This window comes from Netta rufina (assembly GCF_964035555.1).
Source record: "Netta rufina genome assembly, chromosome: 2".
Taxonomy (NCBI): domain Eukaryota; kingdom Metazoa; phylum Chordata; class Aves; order Anseriformes; family Anatidae; genus Netta; species Netta rufina.
Window position 1 is genome coordinate 96,396,331 of NC_140124.1, and position 26,929 is coordinate 96,423,259.

Consider the following 26,929-nt stretch of genomic DNA (forward strand, 5'->3'; position numbering starts at 1 on the left):
GATTTTCTGTAACTGCCTTTTTTTTGTTGTTGTTGTTTTTATTTCTGCACAAATACACTGTCAACCATCCAATATTTTAACTGCACAAACAAAAGCACAATGCTCACCAAAGAAATGACTTCACATGGAAGGTAACCATCAGAAACACACAGCAGCAGCAGCCCAAGAGCACTGACATTAGGAGATGCTTGTCCCTACTCTAGCAGACAGGCTGGGCAGTGTTTCACGGGGGCAGGAGTAGGTGAGCAGCACCTTTTCTGAGCAAATGGTGTCCTTGTGGGCAAAGAAGCTGCTGGAGGGGCCCACAAGCCATGGCATCTACTGAATACCACCCACTGACACTTGTCACAGACTCACAGCATGGCTGAGGTGTCCTCTGGAGGCTGCTTGGTCCCAGCCCTACTCCAGCAGGGACACCCTTGATTTCCAATTTGTGCCCAATGCCTCTTGACCTGGCACTGGGAACCACTGAAAAGAGCCTGGCTCCATTCTCCTTGCACCCTCCCTTCAGGTATTTAAATACACTGATAAAACTGTCTTCCCAATCTGCTGCCCCTTCATACAAATGCCCCCCTGCTCTGCCACCTGCCTGCTTATACAGTACACTTTCACCAGGAGTAGCAGGCAATCTCACAAGGAAAACACAGCCACAAGCAGTGCCACAGCTATGGGGACATTTTAAGTCCAAGACACAAGGCCAGTTCCGATTTCTGAATCTTCCCATCCCTGTTCACATCGCAGTGGTTGAGCAGAATCTGGCGGAATTTGTCCAGGTCCACCCCGCTGATGCTGGGCTGCAGGCAAAAGAGAACAACGTTGTGAAGAGGGAAAACAGCTCTGGATTTCAGCAGCTCTGAAAAGCAGGAGGCAGTGCAGCTGCAGGGAGATGCCACAAAGGGTGAGCAACCAAGTGGCCTGACCCCACATCAGCTCATTAGAGTGGGGAAGTGAACAGGGAAGGGGTAAATGAGGCCCTGCAAATACGGGCATGGTTAAGCTTATGGCATGGTGAGTCCCACAAGGAAATGTGAGATGGTTTTTGCCCTTAGGATCAGCAGTATTTAATCTGCTTCAAACAAGTGTCTGCAGAAAGGTCTGGCCCTCTGCTTTCATTGTTTCCTCTCTCAGACCTGTTGCCCACGGAGGCACATGTTGCACATGGCATTTCTGTCGCCAGTTCACTATTTTACAAGCCAGTCTGCAGCTTAGAAATACTTTTAGTGGATCAAATGAATGCTAAAGGCATACTTTACAGGCCACCTTGCCTCTGCCTGCTGTTAATGCTGTACCACTTCCCTGCTCTCCACTTCCTAATGAGGAGATCAAATGCACGCACACAGCTAGTGGTGCTCAGGAGTGATGCTGATGAAGAAAGGCCCCTAGGGCAAGTACAATCCTCGCTTCTTTGCACACACATGCACAGAGCACAAGCCCAGTGGTCCATTTGTCCTCACACCCTTCCCTACATGCCATGGCTACAACATACACAGACTTTCAGCTGCCTGCACACAGGTGAGGTCTTTGGTGTCTGCCAAATGGACTTGGGACTGTAGGCTGATCGATATCAATACAGGTATACTTGCTCATCATTGAGAAGGCAGAATTTAGGAGTAACAACTGTTGTGTTTTTTGTTTTTATGTATAAACATTTGTACTACTGTTACCACCTCCTGAATATGAATTGCCCTGTCCTCTCTGAACAGCTGTTCCAGCAGCCTGAAGGCAGAATAATAAGGGAAATGGTTTGCTCTTAGTCAAAGAAGATTTCTGTTGCAGAGGCAGCTCTATCAATATCGTCCTCTAAAGCTGATTGTGTGGCCTTACAAAATCACAACCACCAAGGATCCTACATATGAACTTCCTGAAGTTTCAGCTGAGCTTCATGATGCTCTGGGAACCTTCAGTTAGTGTCGCTGTCAGTGGGAGCTGGGGGCTCCCATCTCTGACCAGCATTACCTTGCTTTTCACTCAAATATGATATGAAAAGGCAGAGGCACGTATTACTCATTCCAATTTTTCTTTCAGCTAACTCCACACCCTTCAGCTATTTTATCCTAAATACTAATGTCTTTAGAGTAAAAAATATGTCTGTGTGGGTAGAGTAGGTGGTGACTAAATTTTCATAAACTGTTTGTGATACCATAATATCTGCTCAGCCCAGAGCATGAGTTAGAATGGACTTTTCTTAAATACAACTGCTGAGTCAAGCTGTGTTAATTTGTCAGGCAGAATTTCTGTGATATGGTGAAATGCTCTACAGTGTTTATGTTGAGATGATGACTTCTGTTTCTGCTTCTGATCAAAGTGAAATTTGACTCTCTGTTCCCACTAACCACTCTATTTACATAACTTTACCAGAATAACACTGAATTATTATAGGACATATAGGGTGTTAATAAATAGTAAGAGCCATGAAGATACCTTGACCAGTTCCATCATGTCTTTGACAAACCCATCCACTTCTGGGCCTTCAAGAGCTCCTGTTTTACTCTGAAAGATGGAAGAAACATCAAAACCCTCCAGAAAGTCAAAACCACAGAAATGTTTACTAGTCAGTAGATCCACCTTGTCACTGAGCTCAATAATGCTAGGATCCCTTCCTTTTCTCCAAAGCATCTCTTCCGCTCAAATGGCAGCAACATCTCCCACCATTTAGTGAGGCTTGCTAGTCATCCCACCACACCATCGTGTGAATGGCAGAAGTGGCTCTGGATTGCTATTTTCTAACCAATGATTGGGCATTTCTGTCTGCCCAGGGCCAGGTTTAGAATTACTCTTGGCTCTAAATCCCTTGGAAGGGATTTAATTTTTCTGCAGCCCTTGCACCTCCTGCAGAGAGATATTGTTAATGCAGCAGTACTGGCTGTGCTGATTGAAAAAGTGAAAATGTGTCCTTTGCCAGTTGGCCTCTGAGCATCAGCCAGCTCTGCTCGCCCCACCTGTACATGGGCACCTCTAGCCCACGGAACCTGACACTGCTGCAACCCACAGCACCCACCAGGGACAGGAACTGTTAGCAGCTTGTATTTAATCAGTGTCATGTAAAGACCACAAAGAAACAGCCTTTAGGACTCACAACATCATAGTGTGCAAAGATTTTCTCAAAATCTCTTCTTCTTTCCTCTGTGCTGCAAGCCTGCATGCAGGGAGGAGAAACAAATGAAAAAGAAAGAGAAAAAAAAAAAGAGATTCGGGTTTTGGCACAGGTTATCTTAGCTGAGAGAGATGGGAGGAATGCATCAAAAATACTTACATCCATTTTAAATTGAAGAAGGAAATTTTCCTGAAGTGCCAGAATCCTGAAAAGAGAGATTTAAATTACGATCTTGCCGCTTTGTCATCTTCACACAAACTGCTCTGAACTATTCCAGGTCATTGGAGGATTTGAGATTACGGGCCTTTAAAATAGAAAACCTCCTGCAGGTTATTCATGGGTGCTGTTCAGTAAGCACGTGCCTCCCTCCCTGTCTGATGGGGAGCCGCAGGTCTTCCTTGGCTCACCAAAAACTGGGTTTCTTAGCACCACTGCCTCTCGCTTTTGTTCCTGATGGCCCACTGCAGTGGAGGCTGCCAGCCTCTGACATGAGAGCTGCCAGACTATTATTCCTCTGCGACTGGGTTATTGTGCTGTGTTACAGGAAATTGTAATTTATCACCCTCTTTTCGAGGAAGAATTGCTGGCTGGAAAAGGAAGGGATGAAGTAATGTTGGCCTGAGCTCTGAGGCCACACAAATTACACTCCTTCCCAACCCACACTTTCTCCACAAGTCCCTCACAGCACTGATGAAAGCTTTCATCTTCCCAGCTGCTCTGCTTGCCTCGAGGCTCTTAGAGCTGGTAGTTTTGGGGTGTGCCAAAACGCTTCCACAAACTGAAGGGCTCAAGGTGCAAGAAATGTGTTTCAATCACAAATGTGTTTCATTCACCTTGTCTCTCCAAATCCTCTCCTGTTGACATGGCCAAACTCACCAGCAGTGGTGCCTTGACTCCTCAATAAAGGAGCAAAACCTCTTTGCCATCTGTGCTGCACAGGGCAATATGAAACAAATGCTTGTCCTCTGTTGAGAGGGACTGCCAACCTTTTGGAGGAGCAGCACTACTGGCTTCTTTGCCACCTCCTGGGGAGCGGTGCTGGGGGGGCACAAGCCATACCAGAATAAGTTGGTGACCCAGAACCACTCCTAGCATTGCTCAGTGTCATCAGCACTAAGCACTCACAGGCTATCACAGTAAGTACCACGTGTCAGAGACCTGAGATGCCTACGTGAGAGTGCCTGATGTAATTTAGGATGCAAATGCATGTTCCCAGAGAGATATTACTGCTTTAAGTCATCACCTTGCCTAGATCTGCATTGCAAGCTGAAAAATGCATCATTGTAATTGAAGCCTACCTTGCCAGGTCATTCAGGTCCAGCCGTCCATCCTTGTTTTTGTCAAAGATTTTCATCTAAAAATCAAGAAGACAGTGTCACCATGAAATAGACAGGCCATGAGGAGGAGACATACAAAAAAAGCTGATAGACATTTTGCTGTGCCCTGAAATAAAGTTGGCTAGCATTGAATCTTCTAAGGAAGATTCATGCTGCCAATCTCAAGAGGTTAATTTGGGTGAGTGCAAAAGTTTTCCTTTCCCGAATATTATTTTTTTCTTAATGCAATCTTTTCGGTGAGTCACCGCCAGATATTATCTGTTTATTTAATGTATTTGGTACCGTGTTTCCCTATAAGGCACAAATAAGTTATGGGGGAAGAGTGTAATGGGTCGCAGACATGAATAACTTATGGCTCAAAGCTAAAAGGAAAAAATGTATTCAGTATATGAATGGGGGAAAAAACACATATTTTCCTAAGATGGATTGTCATTCTTTGTCAATAACAAAACATGCATTGGTCTTTGTTCCATGAACCTCATTTCTTTTTGGTGGTTACAAGCAGCCAAATCACCAAAAACCTTCGGTGTGGTAGCACACTGCTGGGGCAGGCACATGCTCCATAGGTTCACAGGGACCATCCTCTGATGTTTCTTGGGGTGCCACTGAGTAAACACAATGCTTCTTTTTTTGTCAGATCCCTGCCCCTTGCTCTGGTGCTTGTACTTAGGTTGGTGAGTCTGTGGTAGCCCTCTGTTGTGCTGGGAGTAAATAAGATACTGCAGCAGGTTTTTATTAATTCTTCTGTGATTTATAGTACTGAGGTTTGGATGGGAGTTTTGATGAACACTTGGTATGGGCTCACTTTTTCAGCTATTGACAGAAAGTGTAAAATTCATATGGACAACTGAAGGTCCATACTGAGATCTTTGGAAAACTCATGTCCTGATACCAATGCAGATATTCAGTGGCACAAGGAAAGACACTTTCCCACTTTTCCTTTTTGCCTAGAGCAAATTAAAGAGAGAAAATTAAAGCTGTTGAACCATCCTGAGGATTTCTCTCAGATTGGGTCAATCCAAGATGTCCCTCTCCATCTTAGCTACTACTTCCACCTTGCCTTCTGCCCCTTAGTTTGTCCCACTGCAATGTGAGGATATTTCCCTGGTGTCTGCTTGGGCCACAACAGGGCAAGGCTGGAGGCAGGGTGTGGGAGCTGCCCACACTGGTGCCACTGAGGGATTGAAATGTCCTTGCAATGACAGCATCCCACTGCCATCGGAGAGAAAAAGCTGAGCTTTCAGTTCTTTGCAGATAAAGCAGTATTTCTGCAGGCAATAGAAAATGGTTAATGTTCCCTGTAGAGGTAAATGACCACAGATCACATTTTAAAAACCTCTTTCCAAATGACCACATTAGTGGCTAAGCCGTTTTTGTATGTTGTATGAGGAGAGAGGGAGATAACCATAATAGCTCCTTCTGCAGAGGAGCCCTCGCAGGCTGCCTTACAACATCCGGCTTGCACAATTACTCTGAAAAATACTCCATAAAGGAAGCTTATGGAGATGAACTCCTATTTAGCCAGCTAAAGAAGGTGCCAAAATGTGGGTAGTAGGGATGCCATAGCCCCTTGGCTGTCTAGTAAATCAACAGCTTTTGAAAATGTTTCTCTAATTCTCTCCATATAGGCTGCTGAGGAGCATTAGTGACCCCGACAGTATCCACAGGTCTGTAAGAAACCACCATAAGATGGATAGCCTCGAAGGCAGCGTTTTGCGGATGCTCTGCCCCTCTGGGATTAGCTCAGCCTGCCCAGGACAGAGCAGGCTGAGCTGAAGGTGCTGGCCTAGTCCTCACGTAGAGACACAAGTCCCTTATCAGAACATGCTGGAAAATTATGGCCTTTGAACTCTTTGAACTCCACCCAGATCCTCCTACATGTATTTTCTGAGTTCCCAAATAAGGTTTTTTTCCCTCTATTCTCCGTGACATTTCAGAAGTACTCTCTTGAAACTTAAAAGCCTGTGTTTCAGCCTAGACTTTGGATTCCAACAGGGTTCAAGATGTGCCATTCCCACTGTGATTCCTCAAGAAAGTAAACACACAGAGCTCCTGGGAGAAGCTCAGCTCCATGACGATGTGTTCCTAACCACTGTACAATCATGCTAATAAACATACATAAATGCTGACCATGACGATAACTTCTGGGACCAGAACAGAATTGGTCCCCAATCCAAGAAGCAGTCTTAGGCCCATTTTTCATTTTAGGTAGACCTGTCTAAGACAAGCCATGAGTTTTGTTTCCTATGAAACATCTCAACTCACATCTCATTTATCATAAAAAATAAGCTACCCTAGTGTAGCCATATTTTTCCTGGGACTTTCAAGTGTCCCACCTGCCCTGCACTTGCTTTATGTTGTGGGTACAAAGTGTTTTCATGGTTTTGGAAGTCTGAAATAGCTGTGAGAAGCTGGAGAGCTTTGTGTGCCCTTAATGAAACAGGCTAGATTAGAGGTGATGGTTTAGTTGTGAAAGCCTTTCTGCTCCGTTATCAATTTTCTAAGCCAGTGGTTTTCAACTCTACCCATTTCTGAACCCTTTGCAATTTTCCAGCAGCATTGCAGACTCCATTAAAACAAATTTAACTACAGAGATAATACATCCCTTAGTGGAATGCTTACTGAAAAACAACGTCCCAATCAATTTGCTTCGTTTGCACTCAATCTTTGAGCTTAACAGTAAACTTCCAGTGATTTACCATGTCTACTTATATCTAAACAGCTCTCCTCTCTGCCCTCTTTCATTCATCTCTGTTTTTGCAATATCAAGAGAGAATCTTTGCATTTTCAAATTCTTCTTCTTTTTTTTTTTTTTTTTTCCTTGCAGGAAACATTCTAAATGAAATTTTCAAACCTATGAGATGTTTTTGTTGCCCATACAAAAAAAACTTCTTGCTGGAAGAGCTAGTTCGGTCTAATTCTTGCATTGTGAATTCCACATGAAAGATGGAAAACACGTAGGGAAGATGGAATAGCATTCACTGAATTAGTTCAGGTACCACAGCTAACAAGATAGACCTAATCCTATTATTTGGACAACTGTAGCTCATGCATACACGCTATATGGCAATCTTGGGATGGAAAAGCCTAGGGAAATGTTCATTAATTAAACTTTCAAATTTCAAGCGTGCAAGTGTTTGATCTGATCTGCTAATTGTGTACATAAGCACACAAAGAATGACAGAGGGTACCCACCCCATATGATGATGCATACCTTGTGGGAGAAGTAGGTATTCTAAATTATTATGAGATTGTTTCTAATTGAACCTTTTGCCTTTGCACACCATCTTGATATGTTAAACTTGATGGATTTTCAGTTTACATTCTCAAAAGGTGTATTTATGCTGCCAGGCTGATATGCAACATCTCCATGTGGTTAAGGATAAGGTCTGGCATGTTTAAATAACACTCAATTTCATTAAAAGCTTTGTTGCATTCTGCAGTATGCTTTATAAAATGATGCATTTGTTTTACTGTCAAGCTACCCAATGTTTGCACAAATTAATTCTCTGACGTTTTAATGGCAGTGCACCAGGGAAGTCTTAGCTCTGTTTGTCTGAATTTAGTCTGTGTACTCTGAGGCAGACAGAGCGTAAGTGAAATTTAGTTTCACAAAATGAAAGTTGCTACATCTTGCATTTCAAGTGCTAAATTAAAACTGCCATTGGCTTTGAATTCAGCAAAAAAAAAATATTTCTGCCTCCTCAATCAGGTGTTGTAAAGAAGGCCACCGAAACACCAAGATATGACAAGCTCACACATGCTTTGAAGAGCCATATAAGATTATAAACCGAAATTATTTTCTGTGACAGAGATAAGGAGAGAAGTAAACAACCAAAATAAATAGGTTTGTCATCAGTGGAATTACTAAAGCTGGCTTTTAAACACTTTTCTGTCCCTTCTCTGATGTGTAATGAAGTGTATTATCCCTGGGGGAAGACACAGGGAGAGTTGTCTCTTCCCTGACCATCTACCTTCTAAAAATGTACAACTCGACCACCTATATCACATCAGCTATAACTAAAATAGCCAAGGAGTAAAAAACGTTACTACATGTGTATAAACAAAGACCAAAGACACATGTCCAAGCAGTAAGACTGCTTGTTTCTGTGGGGAAGGATGGTGGCCCAGAGGCTTTTGCAGAGCCCTGGAGGGCCCTGTGGGACCCCTGGAACAGAAGTTCATTTTTCTGCCCCACCAGATTGGCTGTATAATCTAGGTAAGTCATTTTGTATAGGGTTTCTAAGAGTCTTTCGGTTCTTGAAAGACTGTTACCTGATTTTCAAAACCCTGCAGGCATCTGCAGTCCATGGGTTTTGATCTTTAGAAGTGAGCGTTGAGCTGAAATGTGATTTTCTGCCTCTGTTGGCTTACGTCACAGCAAGCACAGTGCAAAACTGGAGACGACAGAACCACTGGGATTAAGTCCAGAAGTGACATAGGAGCCAGATTTATCTCCATGGTGTTCACGGGGTATGTAGGAACCCTTCATGAGCTATGTGGGAACCCTCCCTTTATCTCACACAACGAGGCAGCCTTTCTGCAGTGAGAGGAGTCACACTGACCCAGAGCCACAAGGAAGTGCTCAGGGAGAGCTCCCAGTGTGATGGCTGGCGTTAGGAGGCTCGGTAGCTGCAGTGCCAATGCAGAACTGGAGATGCAGTCTCTTGTAGTCACAGCATTCATACAGAGCAACCTGGGATGAAGGCCAGCATGGACCACTATCACGAGAAGGGAAGTACAAAGAACTCTCCTTTAAACCACCAGTCTTAGGCCATACTCCACTATCATATTTCTAGGGCTTTGGGAAATTGGATTAGGATGTATTAAGAAACATATCAGGCTCTGTTTAGGCTTTTGTCATTATAATAAAGATGTCTTTCCATTGCACTGCTCTGTATGGTGGTCATAAATGACTTAATTTATATGGATAAGCTAGCTTGCCCAATAAGGTGCTAAAGAAGTACATCACCTGGATTTTCCCTGTGTAAATACACAGGCATTGGCAAAGAGCACAGACAGAAAGACAGAACTTCACAGATGAAGAAGTAACCATGTTGAGCATCCAGTCTTTGCAGAGGGGACAGCCAGCAACCACAAAACCACCACTAGTCCACCAACACAAAATAAAGGTAGTACACAATTCACATGGACACAGAGCATCTTCAGGGAGAAGTGCGCCTGTTTCCCTTTGCACTGAGAAGAACAAGAGCTCTCACCTAGTCAGCTGTGGGTTCACATGCGTGGGCAATGATTGCTCAGGATACACAGCTCCATCCCCAGAACTTCTGCAGATAAGCGTGGTTAAACTATGGCAGCATTATAGCTGGGAGGATTGCTCTATTGACTTCTCTGGAGATAAGATTTCATCCTCAGCCATATCCATATACTAATTTTCTTCAGATGTTGCAGTTCATGACCAATACTTATTGAATTACTAGTCACTGCGCTTACATTACTGCCTTCCTAGAAATTTAGTTTGTGGTGGGCAAAGAGTATATTCTGGTTTGGTTATTTTTATCCTTTATATTTTGCTAAAATGCTCAAATTACAGGACATTTTAATGCTCAGCCTGATTATAACAACATAAAGCAATTCAAAAAGTGAGTATTGGTGTTCTGTGAGTGACTATTTCAGCAGTATATGTAACATAATTTGCTGAACTTTGCCTCAGTATTGAGCTTTCCCCTGCATGTGGCTTGTAGGCACTGGGATTACCAATTAGAGTAGCATGCTGCTATCTGGGAAGCTATGAACTACTGATCAACAAGGTAATAATGTATGCCAAAACGCAAGAGCTGAGTGTGAATTTTGTTCTTACAGAAGACAAGGGATGAATGCTTAATTTCATCAAAAGCTACATCTTAAATCTGGTTCATATTCAGGCATTTACAACATTCTGCTGAAGTACACAGCTACGTGCATGGATGTGTATGGAAGCTGCCACTCATGACAAAATGCTGGGAAATGTAAGCATAAACTGGGTGTGCATGGTCTGAAACTTCACCAGGAGCATGGGAAAGGTTGTTAGTACTACTGCCATCCTCCACACTCCTCATGATGAAGCAGTAATGGGGCAAGTTTTCATTTCTCCATTTTGTGTTGCTTAAAGAAGGCATAATATTCTTACCACACTATCAAAAGCCTCCACTTTCAATTACATCCCTTCCCCCACCCCATCTCCCAGACATCTTCTCATTGCCCAGAGAGGCTCAGAGCAATCCAAAGCTTTGCTTCTGCCTCTAAGCACTTTGCTCCCTGCCCACAACTCTCAGGCTAGAAGTCATCTGTGGTTTGTCTTTTCTGGAAGAAGACAAGCCCACAGACTTTTTTTCAAAGATTTGGAACAGCACATCAGTGTTTATATTCTCATGCAAATGCTTGCGTGAAAGAAAATATTAATACACCCTTAATGACTATCAATACAAGCAAATATATATATATACACATATATCTTTAAGCAAAAAAACTAACAGAAACCCTGCAAAAGGGCTTCCTCAGCACAGAATTGCTACTTTCATTCCCTCACCAAAAGCCTTGAGAACTCAGATGTTCTTTCACAGCAGTACTCAGTGACTTTGGTTCTCCTTAAGATTTGATTTAACAAACTCATAGTGCTTGTTCAATGCCAACAAATTCCCTACTGCTTTTCTTCCCAAGGGTTCATTATTTGTTCATCTAATCCCTGATTATCTATCACTAAATCAGTGCTCTCTGAAGAAGGGATGTCAAGGTCACAAGGAAATAGAATAGTCTGCCAACAAATGGCTTCTAAGCAACTTGATAAAGTGATGCTACTTTCTGCAGACAGCCAATATACACATGTTAAAAATGGGGAAGTGCTTCAAGTAACAGTGAAGCAGAGCAGAAACACTACCTCAGATACTCTGGTTTCACCTATGTCTGACTTGAAGTGGCTAAAGATAAAGAATGAGAAATGTGTTCATACATATAAATGTGTAAATATATATAAAATATAACATTAGAATGATATAAAATATTAATATGTATGTGTGTATACTTATATACCATGAATCAGTCTATATATGTAAATGCATCTGAATCTGAGAAGTCTGAAGAGCCTACACCACAAATTTGGAAATAAGACTCGTAGCTGGGTCCAAAATCCATTAAGCCTTGAGAGAGCCTTCACCAATGACAGTGAGCATTAATATTAATATTAATATTCTCTTCCATATTCCTTAACATTTACTCAGGAGAAACATTTGTGGCGCTACATTAAACCTAGGTCAGAGAGAGAAGGGCCCTTCTTTTTTTGAGGCACTAGTGACATCTCTGACTCCTTAAAGCAACAAACAAAAGCAATACTTCCAAAAGAAATACTTTCTACCTTGGCTATCTTCCTTAAAAAGATCTTTTCTATCTTTTCCCCTTCATCCCTATTGCCAGAAAGCTTGAGGACCCACTCAGTGTGTCAGTAGCTGCTTAAGATATATGCAGCCAGCTGTGGAGTGCAGGGAAAAGAGGACAAAGATCTGTAAATGCCTGTGGAGACAGATGGGATTACTGCTCCTTGGGATGCTGCTTCTTTCAGCCGAAAGTTATTACGGTGGCACTTAAAAGCCTTGAACAGGATGGATGGGCCACCATTATACACTCTGTAGCTGTGGTGGAAAAAAAAGGTCCTCATCCAGAAGACCTTGTGCTCTAAGCGAGAGTGGGAACAAAGTAGGGGGGCAAAGAAATACAAATATTTCCATTCTGCACTAAAGGAATTGGTGGTGGTGTTGATGATTGCTAGAGATTCAACAGAAAGCCTGTTAAAAGCCTCAGAAATGAAGTGTGAGGCTCTGGCTTTCTGGCCAAATATGTCAGGGCCTCTATCACCCTGACAGTGGTGATGGAAGAAGTTTCCCGGTGGGACATTCCTGCTCCGTGCAGAAAACAGGAAGAGAAAGCAGACTGCTCTTATCACCTGGGTCTTGGCATCATACCTTTGTTCTTGGCACCTCGAGTCATTTTTTCTCCCCTTTTTAATACAGTTTTCTCTCTTTTTAATACACTGATAATGTAAGACTGAATTTTTCTTCCCTCTCTATAATATTGCACAACTGCTTCAGACAACTTCCCATGCAATCACTTTTTGCAGTGCAGCTGCTACTGTAGAGATGCTGTCCACGTGGATGTTCCTACCTTGCCGTGACACACATGATGCATACCCTCCATTTTGCTGCAGGATATTGCAGCACCTGTGATGTTACTCTGTGATTTCACATCCCACCTTAGCTCTTGGGATCAGGTGTCTTTGTAGACCTCCTCAATCTTTATAGCAAAGAATCATAAGGCAAAAAAGACATATGCCACATCCTCATTTTCTAATAACATCTGTGATCCTTTTGGCATTATGGCTTGCAAACTTTTGTCCTCATGAGCCAGACTTGCATTTCAAGTCATAGGTTTTCCCAGATATATGAAGCATTCCCTTTCCCAGATCAAATCTTATTCTGCAGCATAGAGACTAAACTGTTTCTTCAAAGACACAAAGCCATATAAAAAATATGGGAATAGAAACCAGGCCCCCTGGCTGTCAGCCCTGGACTGCATCACCACACCACATTTCTTCCCAACTGCGTTTCTATCTAGCTGCACTGGGGTGGCAGAAATCACAGGTATTTCTTGGAAAGGGAAAAAAGTTGGAGGAAATGAGCCGCCCAATGTCTACACGCTTCAGATCACCTATCCACCAGCAGCCCTTGGTCAGAGATGAGCCGCTAGGGAAGGGAGCCTTAATGGAGCAGCCTAAAAGCTGTTTGCTACCTACAAACACTGCTGGAAAGATTTTCGTTCTGGCTGTAACTTCTGGATTTTTATTGTTTTCAAGCTCTTCCAGCTGGAAAATAATTTCTGCAGTCTGCTTTCCTCTCCCTTCACTGTTCTATAAATACAAAAAGACATACACACCTTTGTACACCATTAGGTACAGTTTTTCACTTTGCTTTCAAGGGTCTCGTTTTTAGTCACTGATGCTTCATGCATTCATAATGTGGTATTGCAAAATACATGGGTAGCTCCTCATTTGCTTGCATAGCAAGCTCTTCTGTAGGTACAAACACAGATTTTGTGCCAAGAAGCAAGATAGTCCCGTGTGAAAATCATTTAGAAAATTGCAACGGTAGGTGTCTTCTGGTGGAACTCAAATGATACCCTTGATAATGACATCAGAAATGGGCTTTTTTTTTTTCCTTCTTGTTTTCAGATGGTTAGATAAAATAAGTTGCTCTGAAATCGAGGTGACTGATGCTAAATTTACACCAAATATTATATTGCTGATGATTGCAGGATTAAAGCTACATTGTGAGAAGGCAGGGGACAAGACAAAGCCTTCAAGCCTTCAAGCTCCCAGCCTTTCAGGGAAGCAGCAGGGAGCCAGCAAGGCTTTCTAGGTTTTGCAGAGGAGAAGAGATGGATACCTGCATCTCTTGAGAGCAGAAGGTTTTGCTAGGAGGGAGGGAGAGAGGGAGCTGGGGACCTATCTGAGACTGAACCTCCCCTGAAGAAGGATGCATGCACCTCACCCATCTTTTTTTGAACAGGTTTAGGGCTTAGTTTGCTGTGGCACAAAGTCAAGCTGTTTTCTCATAATAAACCATTCAACCCAAAGCAAAAATAATTGAAATGCAGTTCACGGCTGATGTCCAGTACAGTACAAAGAAGCAGCAGCAGCATGTACTGCTTAACTTCCCACAGGGATCTCCTGGGGAAGAAACAGCCTTTGAGAGGGCATCTGTGACACCACATACCGGGACATTTACCCTCAGGGGGATTTTTAGGCAGTACTATAATCCAAACAACATTATTGCTCTCTTTTCTTACCATCGTGTCAGTATATTCTTCCAGCTTTGCTTCAGCAACCACCTTGTTATGCTGCAAAAAGAGATCTCTCAGGAAATCCTGTAGTCAGGAAAGATTCAAATGTTACTCTGCAGAGTAAATTCAAGAAGGAGCAGTAAGAAACTAGATCCACATTCATCAGGGGCACATGAATCTTACTTCACATTCCTGATTAGTACCAGCATCTTCAATTTCATGTAAAACTCACATTTTAAGTTGAAGCATGTTTTTTTATGAATACATTAGAAAATAACCAAATTTCCACTGAGCAGGCATAGCAGAATCAGTTGTAATGAAAAAAATCATCTGCAAAGATAACATAAGTCCTACAGTATTTGCTAACTGATCTCAGGTGAAAATAGTCTCCATTCAGCAAAACACTTCAGTATCTGCCTGTGTGGGGCTGCACATGGAGGCTGCAGCCCAGAGACTGCTCAAAGCATGTGCATGGTGGTTTCTGAACAGGCATCTGCCTCAGAAGCCTTTAAAAAAAATCAGCATTCAAAAAATCCACAGGTTCAGGAAGAGATTATGAAGAAACACCATTAATAAAGGACGATTCTTTTCAGCAAGGCTGGGAGAGGTGCACAAGCAAAGCCAAGGTGAGGCAGCTCCTTAGGGTCATGGGGCAGGGCAAGGGGGCGGTGGGACAGCAGGGGTGACAGCAGAGCCTCTTTCAGCCCAGCATGGTCCCTGCAGCTGCGCCAGTAGGCCAGAGGGTTCCCTGCCCTTAAACTGGCTGTGAACAAGCTAGAAGTGCCATTTGTCATCTGCACAAAAAGGCAGCAAATTGGTAAAGGCGACGGAAGGACTCCCGTTGACATCTGTGAGCCGTAGATCAAGCCCCAGGAGACGGGTTAGAATAACTTACTTTGAGCTCGCCAGCTGAAATAAATCCACTGCTATCAGCATCGTAGCTGCGCCAGATCTGGATAGGGATAGATGGATACAACTGCACAAATATTGCAATTAATCACCAACGCTGGAGATAGTAAAGATCTGAACTGGGACTTCCCTAATGAGCAAGCTCTTGTGTTACCCAATGTTTAACTAATTGTGGACAAAATAAAATAAACTTTCCACACAATAGTGTTTACTCTCATTTGGATGCTGTATGTGTGACATGCTGCAATCACGTATTTAACGCAGACATGCTTTCTATAAATGGAAGAAAAGACTGAGAAATGGGCCTGCATTTCTTACCTAATTTGTACACGCAGCTTCTCAGTGTGGTTATTGCCTTGACTATAGGTTGGCACACAGCTGGCCATAGATCTGCAGGAGCCCTCAGTCTGAACTGAAAATAAAAGCAACTGCAAGCAGTCTTTGAAATCTTTGACTGCTTTCAAAAATTTCAACTGAAGGAACTTGCAGAGAAAAAAAAAATGAGTTTGTATTTCACAACTGTTCTTGTGCCCATTCTGCCAAGGATGAGTTTCTCCGTGTCCCTGGATAGGACAGGGATACGTTTGTGTGCCTTCACAGCCTGTCCTAACTCTTCAGGGTAAGGTGGTTGGGGTGCATGTATTGAAGAAGCTATTGGTGTGCAAGGGGAAAGGGCCAGGCAGAGATACAGACCCGCATGAACTCCACACTGTTGTCCAAGGGAGTTTCTCGGCGGAAAAGCAGCAGGAAATTTTCATCATCTGGCAAGATCATATTTGCAAGCTGAAAAAACAGGGAAAGTAAAGATAAGAAAAGCTTGGACGGCTGCAGATGCAGTATGAGAAATAGAAGCTGCCATGGAGATAAACCCCAGAGCAAGAGATCTGGCTACGTAGTCCCTCCGTGACTCACCCCCTCGCCACCCAGCTCTATCTTTCACATCTCCCAGGTCCGCTCCAGGCCCTCATCCTCCCTCCTTCTGTAAAAGAAACCCTGAGCTGGGAGTGAGGAGAGATACCTCTTGGATTTGCAAGCGGCCATCGGTGCTGACATCGTAGGCGGACATGAACTGCTCCTTCATCCTCTGAACTTTTTCTTCCGTGATGGTGTCCTGCCATGGGGAAAACAACACGTGCATGGAAGTTGCTGGGGGCACTTCCAGTGCACTTCTAGCCTCCTGGAGGAAGTCTCACCCACAGGTAACCACCAGGAACACTGCATCCTTACAGCTGGGGGCTAATGCTTCTCAAAGTCCACACACACCTGTGGTGGTTTTACCGTGCTGGGCAGCTAAACCCCACAACTGCTCTCTCACTCCCCCTCCTTTAGATAAGGAGGGGGAGAAGTAAAGCAAAGAACAACTCACGGGTTGAGATAAGGATAATTTAATTAAAGGGAAATAATTATAATAATTAAATAAAGACTACCATGAACTAAACAATTTAACTAAGGGGAAATAAAAGGGAAAGGGGAAAAAGGGAGGAAAACAAACAAACAAAATAAATGAAAGCGATATGGAAGTGCAGAGGAAAGAAATTACTCTCTACTTCCCACAAATTAGCGATGATTGACCACGTCCTTGAAGCAAGGCCTCAACGCACGCAGCCGGTGTTCGAGAGGAGGACCGACGTCTTCTCAACGAGAGCCCACCCCTCCCCTCTTCTTCCTGTTTCCACCTTTTATTGCTGAGTGTGACACCACATGGTATGGAATATCCCTTTGATTGGTTTAGGTCAGCTGCCCTAGTGATGTTTCTCTCCTCACTTTTTTGCCCACCCCCTAGGAGGGTTAGAGAAAGGCCCAATGCTGTGCCACTGCTGCTCAGCAGTAGACACAACACTGGTGTGATAACACTGCTGTTCCAGCTACAAGTACAGAGTACGGCACTGGATGGGCTGCTGCCGGGAAAGTTAACATTCCAGCCAGACCCAGTACAACACCGCCTCAGTTGAACATCTGGAAATAAGTTCTACACATAACTTTGGGGCAACTAAGCTATCAGTTGGGAGACCAGTGCTTGGAGACCCTAAAACATTTCAGTGATGCTGCTTCTTTAGCCAACTGTTCCCACTGTATCCCTGGGGTTGGGTTTTGCTTGAATTTGTATTACAGAAGTTCAGATGCTGCTAATTCTCATTTTGTTTCATTCAACAAGACACCCTTATCCTTGAAGAACATCTCTGTAGTTCACTAAATCATCAGCCTTGAAAATTGTCTGTGGGGCGAGATGGCTGCTTATTATTGCCAGTCAGCCGGTTCCAGACCTGGCACTAAGCCCCGTCAGCATTTCTGGGTTAATAACATAGGATTTTAAGCAATTCGCATTCCCTTTGCATCTGATTGACCCCATAATCGATTCATTCGTAGTGAGGAGCTCTCAGGATTTGTCAGGTTACACGTTTTGACAGGCATTGCTGAGGCAGGTGAAACACATCGTGTAGGTTAACCAGGCACAACTTCTTAAAATGGTAACCTTTAGGGTACCCGGTCTGACTTGGCTACACAAAGCCTGACCTTCCCAGCCTGGGGACAGCCTTCTGGAGAGACAAGCTTTGTGGCTGGGCTGGGAAGCCCAGCTGGTGAATCCCTCAGCAGTGCTTACCACGTCACATTTCCCTCTGCACCTACATCGGTCAGCTCCTGGTTCTGACCCCATCCATCTCTCTGCATAATTTTCTATCATTTTTACAAGAGCATACATTAAATCCTTGCCACCTCTGTAGAAAAGCCCTCGAAAGGCTTTATCTTCTCAACATCTGGGTGGAGTTACGGATATAGCAGTGTCCTTCAGGGTCTCCTAACCCAGCTTCTCTTTTTCATCTACTTTTGGAGCCCCTCTGAGCAGAGTAACAGGGCTGCCCATGCAGCTCATCTTCTTGCTTGAGATGGGTGTTTGAAACCACCACAAAGAGACCTGCACGTGCCTGTTGCTCCGAAACCTTCCTGGCCTTGCCCATACTCAGTAGCAGCCAGCTGATAATGCTATTCCCAGCTGCTCTCAAGCAATTCTGCTGCAGGGGATTTGTACAGTGACTGGGCTGGAGAGACACACCAGGATGTCACAGATGAAGTCATTAGAAAGGCAGTGAGATATCATATCTTCAGATTAAGCTCGTTAAGCTAACGGTTATTTCGACCCCCGCGTCGTCACCAGCTTTTCCCACATGTTTAGGTGTGACTGGTATTTTCCATAAGCCTTAATTTGCTGCTAGTGATAACACAAAGAAGATTTCTGGAGTTAAATGGGTAGTCAGACAGTATGACTGATCATTTATAGTATCATTTAATTTGCCTTCACCTTACTTCAGAGCAGACTCTGAGCTCATGAGCATCTGCTTGCACACAGTCATTACGGGCTCACACAAAAATCTTTTACAGCATGGTGTAATATCAGTCGTTAATAGCATGGGCCATGCAGAGGATCCTATGTTGAAACCAGGGAGAAAATGTTAATTGGCTTCGATTTATAAGTGTCAAGTCAAAGTAACTGGGAGGGGGGCTCTGCTTAGAGCAAGCGAACCTCTTTTATCTTGTCACTATCTGTGGTAACAGAGGATGAGCCAGATGAAGGAAAATCTGGGGATTTGGGAGGGGGAATGGGAGGACAGGGGCACCCAGGCGGCCCTTTGTAGGGCAGGTGGAGCACGTCCCTTAGGGCGCAGCGCCGCAGGGGAGATGCCCCGGAGGGCCATCCCCTCGGCATTATAGCTCACGATCCTCGTGCCATTTAAATTGCCTCCTGACTGCACCTTGACACTTCCAGACACTTCCCAGGCATTAGGCAAGCCTATCAGTTGCTGACTTCAATAGGCTTGCAAAGTACTCTGAAATTATCCTCCTCCAGGCCCAGTAGGATAAGTTATTTCTGAAACTATAATCAGAGCTGATATTTTACAAAATGTGCTGCAGAGTTCAGACTAGTCATTTGTTAAATGTTCAACTTCGTGTCAGCTTTTAACCACTACTTCATTGAACTTTGCGTGGCAGGAATGTTGTCTGCATAAAAATAAGACTGCGTCCTTTCCTTTTTTTTTTTTTTTTCTTTTTTAACTGATTCAAGCTATGGAATTCGTCAAGTCAATACCCCAAATCTGGAATGTACAGAAACACAACTCCAATAGGTTTTAGTCTGAGAGGTGTAGTGTATTTTTCATATTGGACAAGCTATATCATAAATACGCTGCTTATGAAACACAAAAGGTAGAGGCATCTGCTAAAAAGCAATTTTTGCTTTCAAGGAATAAAAGGGAAGTAAAAGATGCTGTACAAATGGGCTTTCCCAAGATGCACACTCAAAGCAAAATAATTTTTATATTACAGATTTTTCCACTATGTATGATATATCTTCTCAGAGTATGACCATTAGGTTTTAAAGGTGGTGTTCACAAACCAAGGGAGGGAGCGAGCAGACCAGTAGGTTGTTCCAATTGCCTTTCAGTCACAAAAAGGGTGGAAAAAAGCCTGCACGTAGTCTGCATGACTTGTTCCACTTCTCCAAGCAAGGACAGGAACTGCAGACTCCTGTTGTACTTGCTCACTCTGAAATCTGACTTTGGAGGTCTGTAGGTTGCTGTGGGGCAGCCTGAGCAGGCTGCAAGGAAGAGCCAGGACCATGGATGAAGATGCTAATCCCTTTCTCGAAAATATTTGGACAAAAGTATCGTCTATGTTATATTCCAATTGCCTTTAGGCTCTTACAAATATTTCCTTGCCTCCCAGATCAGGGCAAGTCTTATAATAAAGGGAGAAGGGGCAGAGGCTGATTAGCAAGAAGGAGAGCACTACAGATAGGCACAGGCAAGGATGGATGCCATTTACATACGTGCTGCTCGCAGTGCTATGGCCACCAGATTTCCCAGAAATTTTGTTTTTTCCTTTCTTCCTTCCTTCCTTCCTTGCTTCCTTCCCTCCCCTGTAATTATTAATTTGCTGTTCAACTAAAGGTTGAGGCAAGCAGGAAAGCCAAAGCCAAACATGTGCTTGTTGCAAATGCCTCAGGCTCACAGTCTATTTATTCAATCCTCTATGGATTACAAGGGGAGTAGGGAAAAAATTCAGTCTCGAGGACACCATTCTCTGAGGACTGATTGCACTGTAGCTGAGCACATCCTTTTTTTTTTTTTTTTTTTTCTTCTTCTTAAAAGCTAATGCTGTCTTGACCATGTTGCCTGTCTCAAGCAACATCTCCATTTTAAGCCTCTCTCCCTGCTTTCAAAGGTTTGCAAAGTTTTCAGAAGTGTTCAATGCTTGGGCTAAAATCTTGCAAACTTGTTAGCAGCTCGATAAACTTCTGCTTTTGTGACAGCTTGTGAAAGCAAATGCTGTTGCAATTCTCTGCTAATCCCAAAACATACGATCTTCATTGGGCTGTAATGATGATAAAAACTAGCCTGGAACAGAGGGATGCTCTAACCCCTTTGTAGGTTGCTTCATATGAAGCTCAGGCTTTATAAAATCTAAAACGTATATACATATTCCTTATACATATGAATCTCTATTCTATATGAATATAAAGTCCCTCACAGGTTGGATGCTGCATGGTTTCTAAGCTCTGTTGCATGCTTGTGCTGCCCGGTCAAGGAATAAATCCTTACTATGCCCTGTGAGAAAGAGGACACGTCACTTTTTTTCCTCATAAAAGTACAGTTTAAAATATTGCTGTGACTTTGTTCATACATATCTCAGGGCTGAGCAGTAAATTTCTTTCTACGGATGTTCTTCCACATAGTTTTGAAGAGGAGAGCTTCTATAATTGAAATTGCCATAACAAATGAATTTTCTGCTTTCTCTTTTCCAAGTCCAGTCTTCATCTTTCCTTTTGTGGAAACCCTTCAGAAATATTTAGCATCACAAAGGTAATTTAATTTTTAATACAGTTTGTAATAATGGAAAGGGCATGTTCACATTTTTTTAATCCACACAGCATTTAATTTCTTTGTCAAGGTTGATTATGATTCTTTGGAAACCTGGCTGTAATCTGTCCCTTTTGTTAACCTATTCCTTTCATATTGTTGTACTCTTGCCCCATGCTTTCTGATTAAATTTTTACTCCTTAAGGGATCCATGTGCTTGTCAGCAGCTTTTCATGATGAAAATACAGCTATGAGTCATTTGTTTTGGGGGAGCAAAAAGCGAATGCATGGAGCGCTGTGGAGACCCGACTATTTGATGAAAGGGGCAGCCTCACTTAATCCTTGCTGATCAAGACAGCCTTGTCGTAAGTTTTTTTCTTTTCCTTCTTGACATGATTTTTGGAAGCCAGTCCCTATACTGATTATGGTATAAAAAGCAAGAAGAAATTAAACGTAAGTGACTATTGTAGCCTGTTCCTTGAAAAAAATGAAGCTTATCTTAAGCACATGTTTCTCCTAACAACGTTTCAGCCAAATTTGATAGAAGTGCAAAGGGTCTCAGAGATATCAAGTTCCTACAAGATCTATGAAAATAAATTACATATGCCAAGAATGACAGTTGGAAAACAACCTTGACAATAATTACCATGCCAAAAAACACATAGTAATGATGGAAGGCCAGTGAAGACCAGACAAGACGTCAGAAACATACACTTCGACTTTAGAAGGAGAACTTTTTTTGGCCAAACATTTGTTCTTTAAATCCTGTAGTGTTAAAAAATCTCTATATTCATGAATGATTTCACTTTATGCGTGTAGTTGTATGCTGGACTGCTTTGTCTTTGTTAGCATGTGATTTCACCCAAAGCTACTGGGCCAATCTTGCTGACTGACCTGCAGTGCTATTGCTGGAGGACTTGGCCCTGTACTTTGGTTAGGATTTACTACAATCCTGCCTGCTACAATAGATGAGCACTTACAGTGTCATCCCTTGCGGGCTTTCATTGCTTATTTTGCTTTAGCTCTCATCAGCACATATGTGGGAAATCTTTTTTTCACATAGAAGACACCAGCATCGAACAAAGGGTATTGCAGCCTTCCCTGTGCCGTCACGTTTCTGTGGTTAGGCTTTGGACAGGTTCTTTGTTCTGCCCTTTCCACTAGGCTGAATGCTTTTTGACATGCCTTTGGGCAACGAAAACACATCAGTTTTGCCTGTTATTCCCATGGGCGTGTCGAACTTGCAATTATAGATACTTCCAGGTGTTTGCAGTGCTCTGCCTTAACTTGCAGCAACTGGAATAGGAATTGGTTGGGATAATCAAGGCCGACAAAAGCCACACCTAAATAAACAAATGTATTTATTTGGGCAATTACCAGAATTGACTCAGGGTTTAGATTTCTGAGTTAGCCTGGAGGAAGCTGCAACATGAATGCTTTTTGGTAGGGGTCTTCTTGCTCTTACTTGACCTGCTGGTCACCAGAGACCTGCTCTGTGACCCTGGCTCTGTTGGGGTGGTCCAATATAGGGGCAGTCTGCTTTGGGTGGCTCTGAGGCTGGCTGATATTTTGGACATTACATTTGGTTTGAGCAACTAGCTGTTCCTGACCATGTCATCTCACCACCAAGTTAAACACATGATTTAGACAAATAAGACATTGTGCAAGGCAAGACTGACATGCAAGAGAGGCTGGGGGCTGATCATCTTTGGAAGTAACAATAAAAGACAAATCCTCTACAGCTGTTCAGGCTGAGCTCCTGAAGATTAACTTCAGCCCCTCCCAGTCATAACTATCTAGGTGGTTTGGGGGAGCAGGGATTATATCAAGGCTAATACCTGTCTTACCTGAACAAATTTGCACTTCAAAGACTTCCACGCATGGCCTCTTACACACTTCCAGTTGGGTGATGGCAACAGACTTTTATCTGAAAGTCTGTTGTTCCTAAATCTCTGCTTAATTTTACTCCAATTTAAACAAAGGCCTTCCTGTGAATGAACCTTAAAAGTGAAATGGTAATGTACAATTCCTCTTGTATCTACACAATTTTATAGAAATTTTCAGTAAAAGGCCAATCCGAAATTTACAGTGTTCATCTAGAAACCTTTTCCTTATCTAATTTTTATCAGAACATACATAGAGCTTCATTAAAACTATAGCAAAGAAGAAGCAAGGAAGGTCCTAAATATTTTCCATAAAGGAAGATGCATAGTGATGTAAGAGAGAAATATAGGGGCAGTATTTCTTGTTCCAATAAAACTACTTTTTCAGTGCTGCAAGAAAACTAAATTTTCACTGCAAGATAATGGATTTTACAAATGGAAGTGTTCCCATAATGTAGAAGAAAGAGGTTTATGAGCAAGTGGGAGAAGAGAGCACAGGCAGCTCACGGCACCTGTGCAGTGAAGCTGGAGGCTGAAGTGGTTTGAGAGAAGTCATGGGAGTGATGGCAGCAGCAGATGTATAAAGACAGCAGCTCACAAACCTTGATAATCTTAAAATTATCAAAAAAAAAAAAAACCTCACTTGAGTACATCAGTGCCATAAATCCACTGTGTTGCACTTACCCCTTCTACACACGTAATGCACATCTGGAAATCAAAGGCATTTTCTTAGAACTGCCCCTTGCTGGACGGGGGAAGACAGAAATCAGCATCTGGGATTTGGGTCTGTTTATTATAAAGTTAAAAGGCATTGGCAAAACTCAGGTCTACCCTTGCCTCAAAGTTTTCCTTTTCTCCCTGGCTTCCTGATAGTTCAGTAAAAGACATTGCATTAGCCTCCCTCGCTGGATGGCATTTCAAGTTTCCTTCCTTGCTCAGCCCCGTCACCAAGAAATCTGACTCCCAGATTGCTGAGGGCTCACTCTGCATTGTTTTCCCAGCTGCTCTGATCCCCTGGCATTTAGTGTCAGCTGGGGATGCTGCCGAGTCGCTGGGAAGAAAAACAGAGCTGAAGGACTACAGTGGTCATTAACAGAAATAACAGCTTAGAGAGTGCAGGCTGAAAAAATATAATTATGAGACCATTTGCTATTCAAGCAGAGACAACTTCCAGAGCTGATAACATTATTTATCACTTGTAGAGCACTTCAGACGCAGTCACTAATTAATCCTTGCGACACATCTGGAAGTTACGCCAGTACATATTACTGTCTCTCTCTTTTACAGTGCAAGAGAACAGAGATGTCAAGAGGCCACAGAAGAAATAAGTGTCAAAATGAGCCCTAAAGCAGAGGGATGCTCAGCCCCAGCTCACTGCTCTTGTCACTGATGCCATTACCATTCTCTAGGGCAGTGAAAAGCATTGCAGGGGGGACTCTTTACCCCTCCCACAATAACCACAAGCCTGTACAAAATAAAGCGTGTGAAAAAGAGCAAAATGGGTGAAAATCGTTACACAAAGTTGTTGTACAAAGCAGGTAAAGAAGTGTGCTCTATGCAATGCTGCAGGTGATCTCATACACAGGGCAGCTATGCCCTGCATGCAGAGCAGGAGACAAGCTGCTCTGGTGCTGCCTGTCCCCAAATAAAACTGTGAGGACAGCAAACAGGCTGTCAGCAAGGGGAAGAAGACAGCAGGTTGTCTTACTACCCAAGGTAACATTGCCTGAGAAGAAATGCTGTCAGACGTGTGACAGAAAACCAGGGGAGAACACCTGAAACACTTCAGAGCCTGCCTGAGTGCCCTGGCAGCTAGCAAGCACTTTATTCCAGGTTTAACCTATTCATTTCTTCCATTTAGGAGAGAGGGGGGAGAGATGATTATTTCTCCATTCCTTCTGTGCTAAGCTTTTTCTTTTAATGGCTAAACCTAGAGAGCAAAAGCAAGTGAGGTGCCAGCTAGGCGGGCCCGGTATAGTACAGTTCACACTGATGGCAGCAAGGCTGCCAAAACTGCTGTAACACACCGAGTTTGCACCCAGCTGGTGTGAGGTTGCTGCCAAAACCCCACATGGGATGGGATTTTGAGAGGGGCAGCTATGGGATGGAGCAGGGCTGGGAGATTCCTCTGGACCTCTAATCATCAGGGAGCTGAAGGCAGTTTGGCATCCCTGTCCAAACCCACCACAAGGTTTCCAGTTTCTCTTCAGAACTGCTTTTCTGGGTTCCTAGTGATTCTTTGCGCTTATCTTTGAGTCTTTTCTGATTTGCTTTAAACTCTGTGTGCTTATCTGTTTGTCTAACCATCTGAGCTCTGGAGAAACATTTCTGCAGAAACTGCCAGTATTTCAACCCACACTTACTTGCAAGTTAAACAAATACTTGATAAAAAAGCGACTCACAGCATCTTTTCTTATTGTAGCCCTGAAGACCCAAGACTCCTACTCAGCTTCTAAGTGTAATTTTGATTTTACACTTGATAGTCATGACTTTATGCCTTTCATTAGCTACCTTTTCCCTTTTCATTAATTACTTGTTGCTTAAATATCTGTTTTTTTGGCATACCCTTCCTTTCCATTTGGAAGACACTTACTCCTTTTCTTTTACTGGTTGACCATAGGCTGCGTAGTGAAAATGGTAGGACCATTACCAACATGTCCTTTAGATACTTCTGATCAAACGACCCGAGAGGCAGGATTTGTATTTAACTGGCAGAAGCAGTGGAAGGCAAAATATGGCTGGAGCTGGAGAAACTATCCCCTGTAAATTGTTGTGCAACTTCTGGTAGTAGTGCAGAGAGTGAAACGGGGAAAGGCTGCCACAAGTAGAAAAGTAAACCAGGGGAGAAAAGCAGAAACACTTGGGAGCCAGGTCTTGACCTTACGAGCAAAGTAATTGACTCCTATCTGGCCTCTGGCTGTTTTCAGCCATACAGACGTCCTTCTTCTTCCTAAGCACTATTTAAAATTAATGACACAATATTTGTTAAGAATTGACCTTGGAAATAAACCCCTCTCATTAACAAAGCTCATCAGCACCTGCTGGAATAAACCAGCACCATGGTGCTGCCCCTCGCCCTGCCAGGCTGCGTGGCACTGCTTGTTCACGTGTTTCGGTGGCAGTAAATGACTTTCTCTCCACGCTTCCTATCAGCGTCTTTGGCTGGTGCCAGCTGCAGCCTCACGGCGAGAGCAGATGTTGGACCGAAAACAAATGCTCCAACATTTTGCACTTGTTGCTTTACCTGCCTAAATGCCACCGCGTTGCTAAGCGAGGAGCTCTTTACCTCAGGGATTGCTAGGGAAGCTAGCAACCCGAGGACAATAAATACAAATAACCCCTAATATAACTGCCTTGTTATGTGGACTCTGTGCACGATGAGCACGGCACGGTACTTACTTCTGGTCCCAGTTTCTCCAGGAGGTGGTGAAAGAAGTTGTCGAGCTCCTTCCCTTCTATGTAGCCGTTGTCTAAAGGCAAGTAAAACATCTCAGCAGTGGGGCGTTACGGGGACTACTCGCTGTGCCGAGGCTGTGGGGTGGGGGTCCCCTTTCCTGTCTGCTCAGGGGGTTTCATGTCCCATTTGATCACTTTGCTCTTATGGGGTGGTGGGAACAGCACTGTGGGGATCCCGTAGTTCTCATTACAGAAAACTTTTCAGGGAAAACACAAACGGGGAACTCAACAGCCAACAGAGCAAGAGGGGCAGGGAGGAGATGAAAAAGGTGAAAACTGGGGGTAAAACGAGGGAAGCTTGGACACGACACGGGGGATGAGGGAAGCCAAAACACCCACGGGAGACCCCAGGCGACGCTCGGGGACACTGCTCACCGACCACTCGTGCTCCCACCTGGAGGGACACCCACCCGGGGGGACACCCACCCTCTCACAGGCACCCCCCCACCCGCCGTGTGGTCCCCCCACGCGTGTCCCCCCCTCCCCAAAAAACTTGCCGTCGGCGTCGAAGCGGCGCCAGGCGCCCAGGAAGGCGGCGGCGTCCAGGCGTGCGGCCGCGCCGCTCTCCAT

The 26,929-nt window shown here is 43.7% G+C and overlaps 1 protein-coding gene across 1 annotated transcript; it reads right to left on the reverse strand.

Annotated features, from left to right (window-relative positions):
* Window positions 1-665: 665 nt before the first annotated feature.
* On the reverse strand, window positions 666-26,929 carry SCGN (secretagogin, EF-hand calcium binding protein; the record flags this gene model as incomplete). Its single annotated transcript, XM_084281212.1, has 11 exons — window positions 666-794; window positions 2,422-2,490; window positions 3,077-3,136; window positions 3,254-3,299; window positions 4,393-4,448; window positions 14,266-14,343; window positions 15,155-15,211; window positions 15,862-15,951; window positions 16,187-16,279; window positions 26,303-26,373; window positions 26,857-26,929. The coding sequence occupies 11 exons, from the start codon at window positions 26,927-26,929 to the stop codon at window positions 666-668; spliced, it is 822 nt and encodes a 273-aa protein (XP_084137338.1).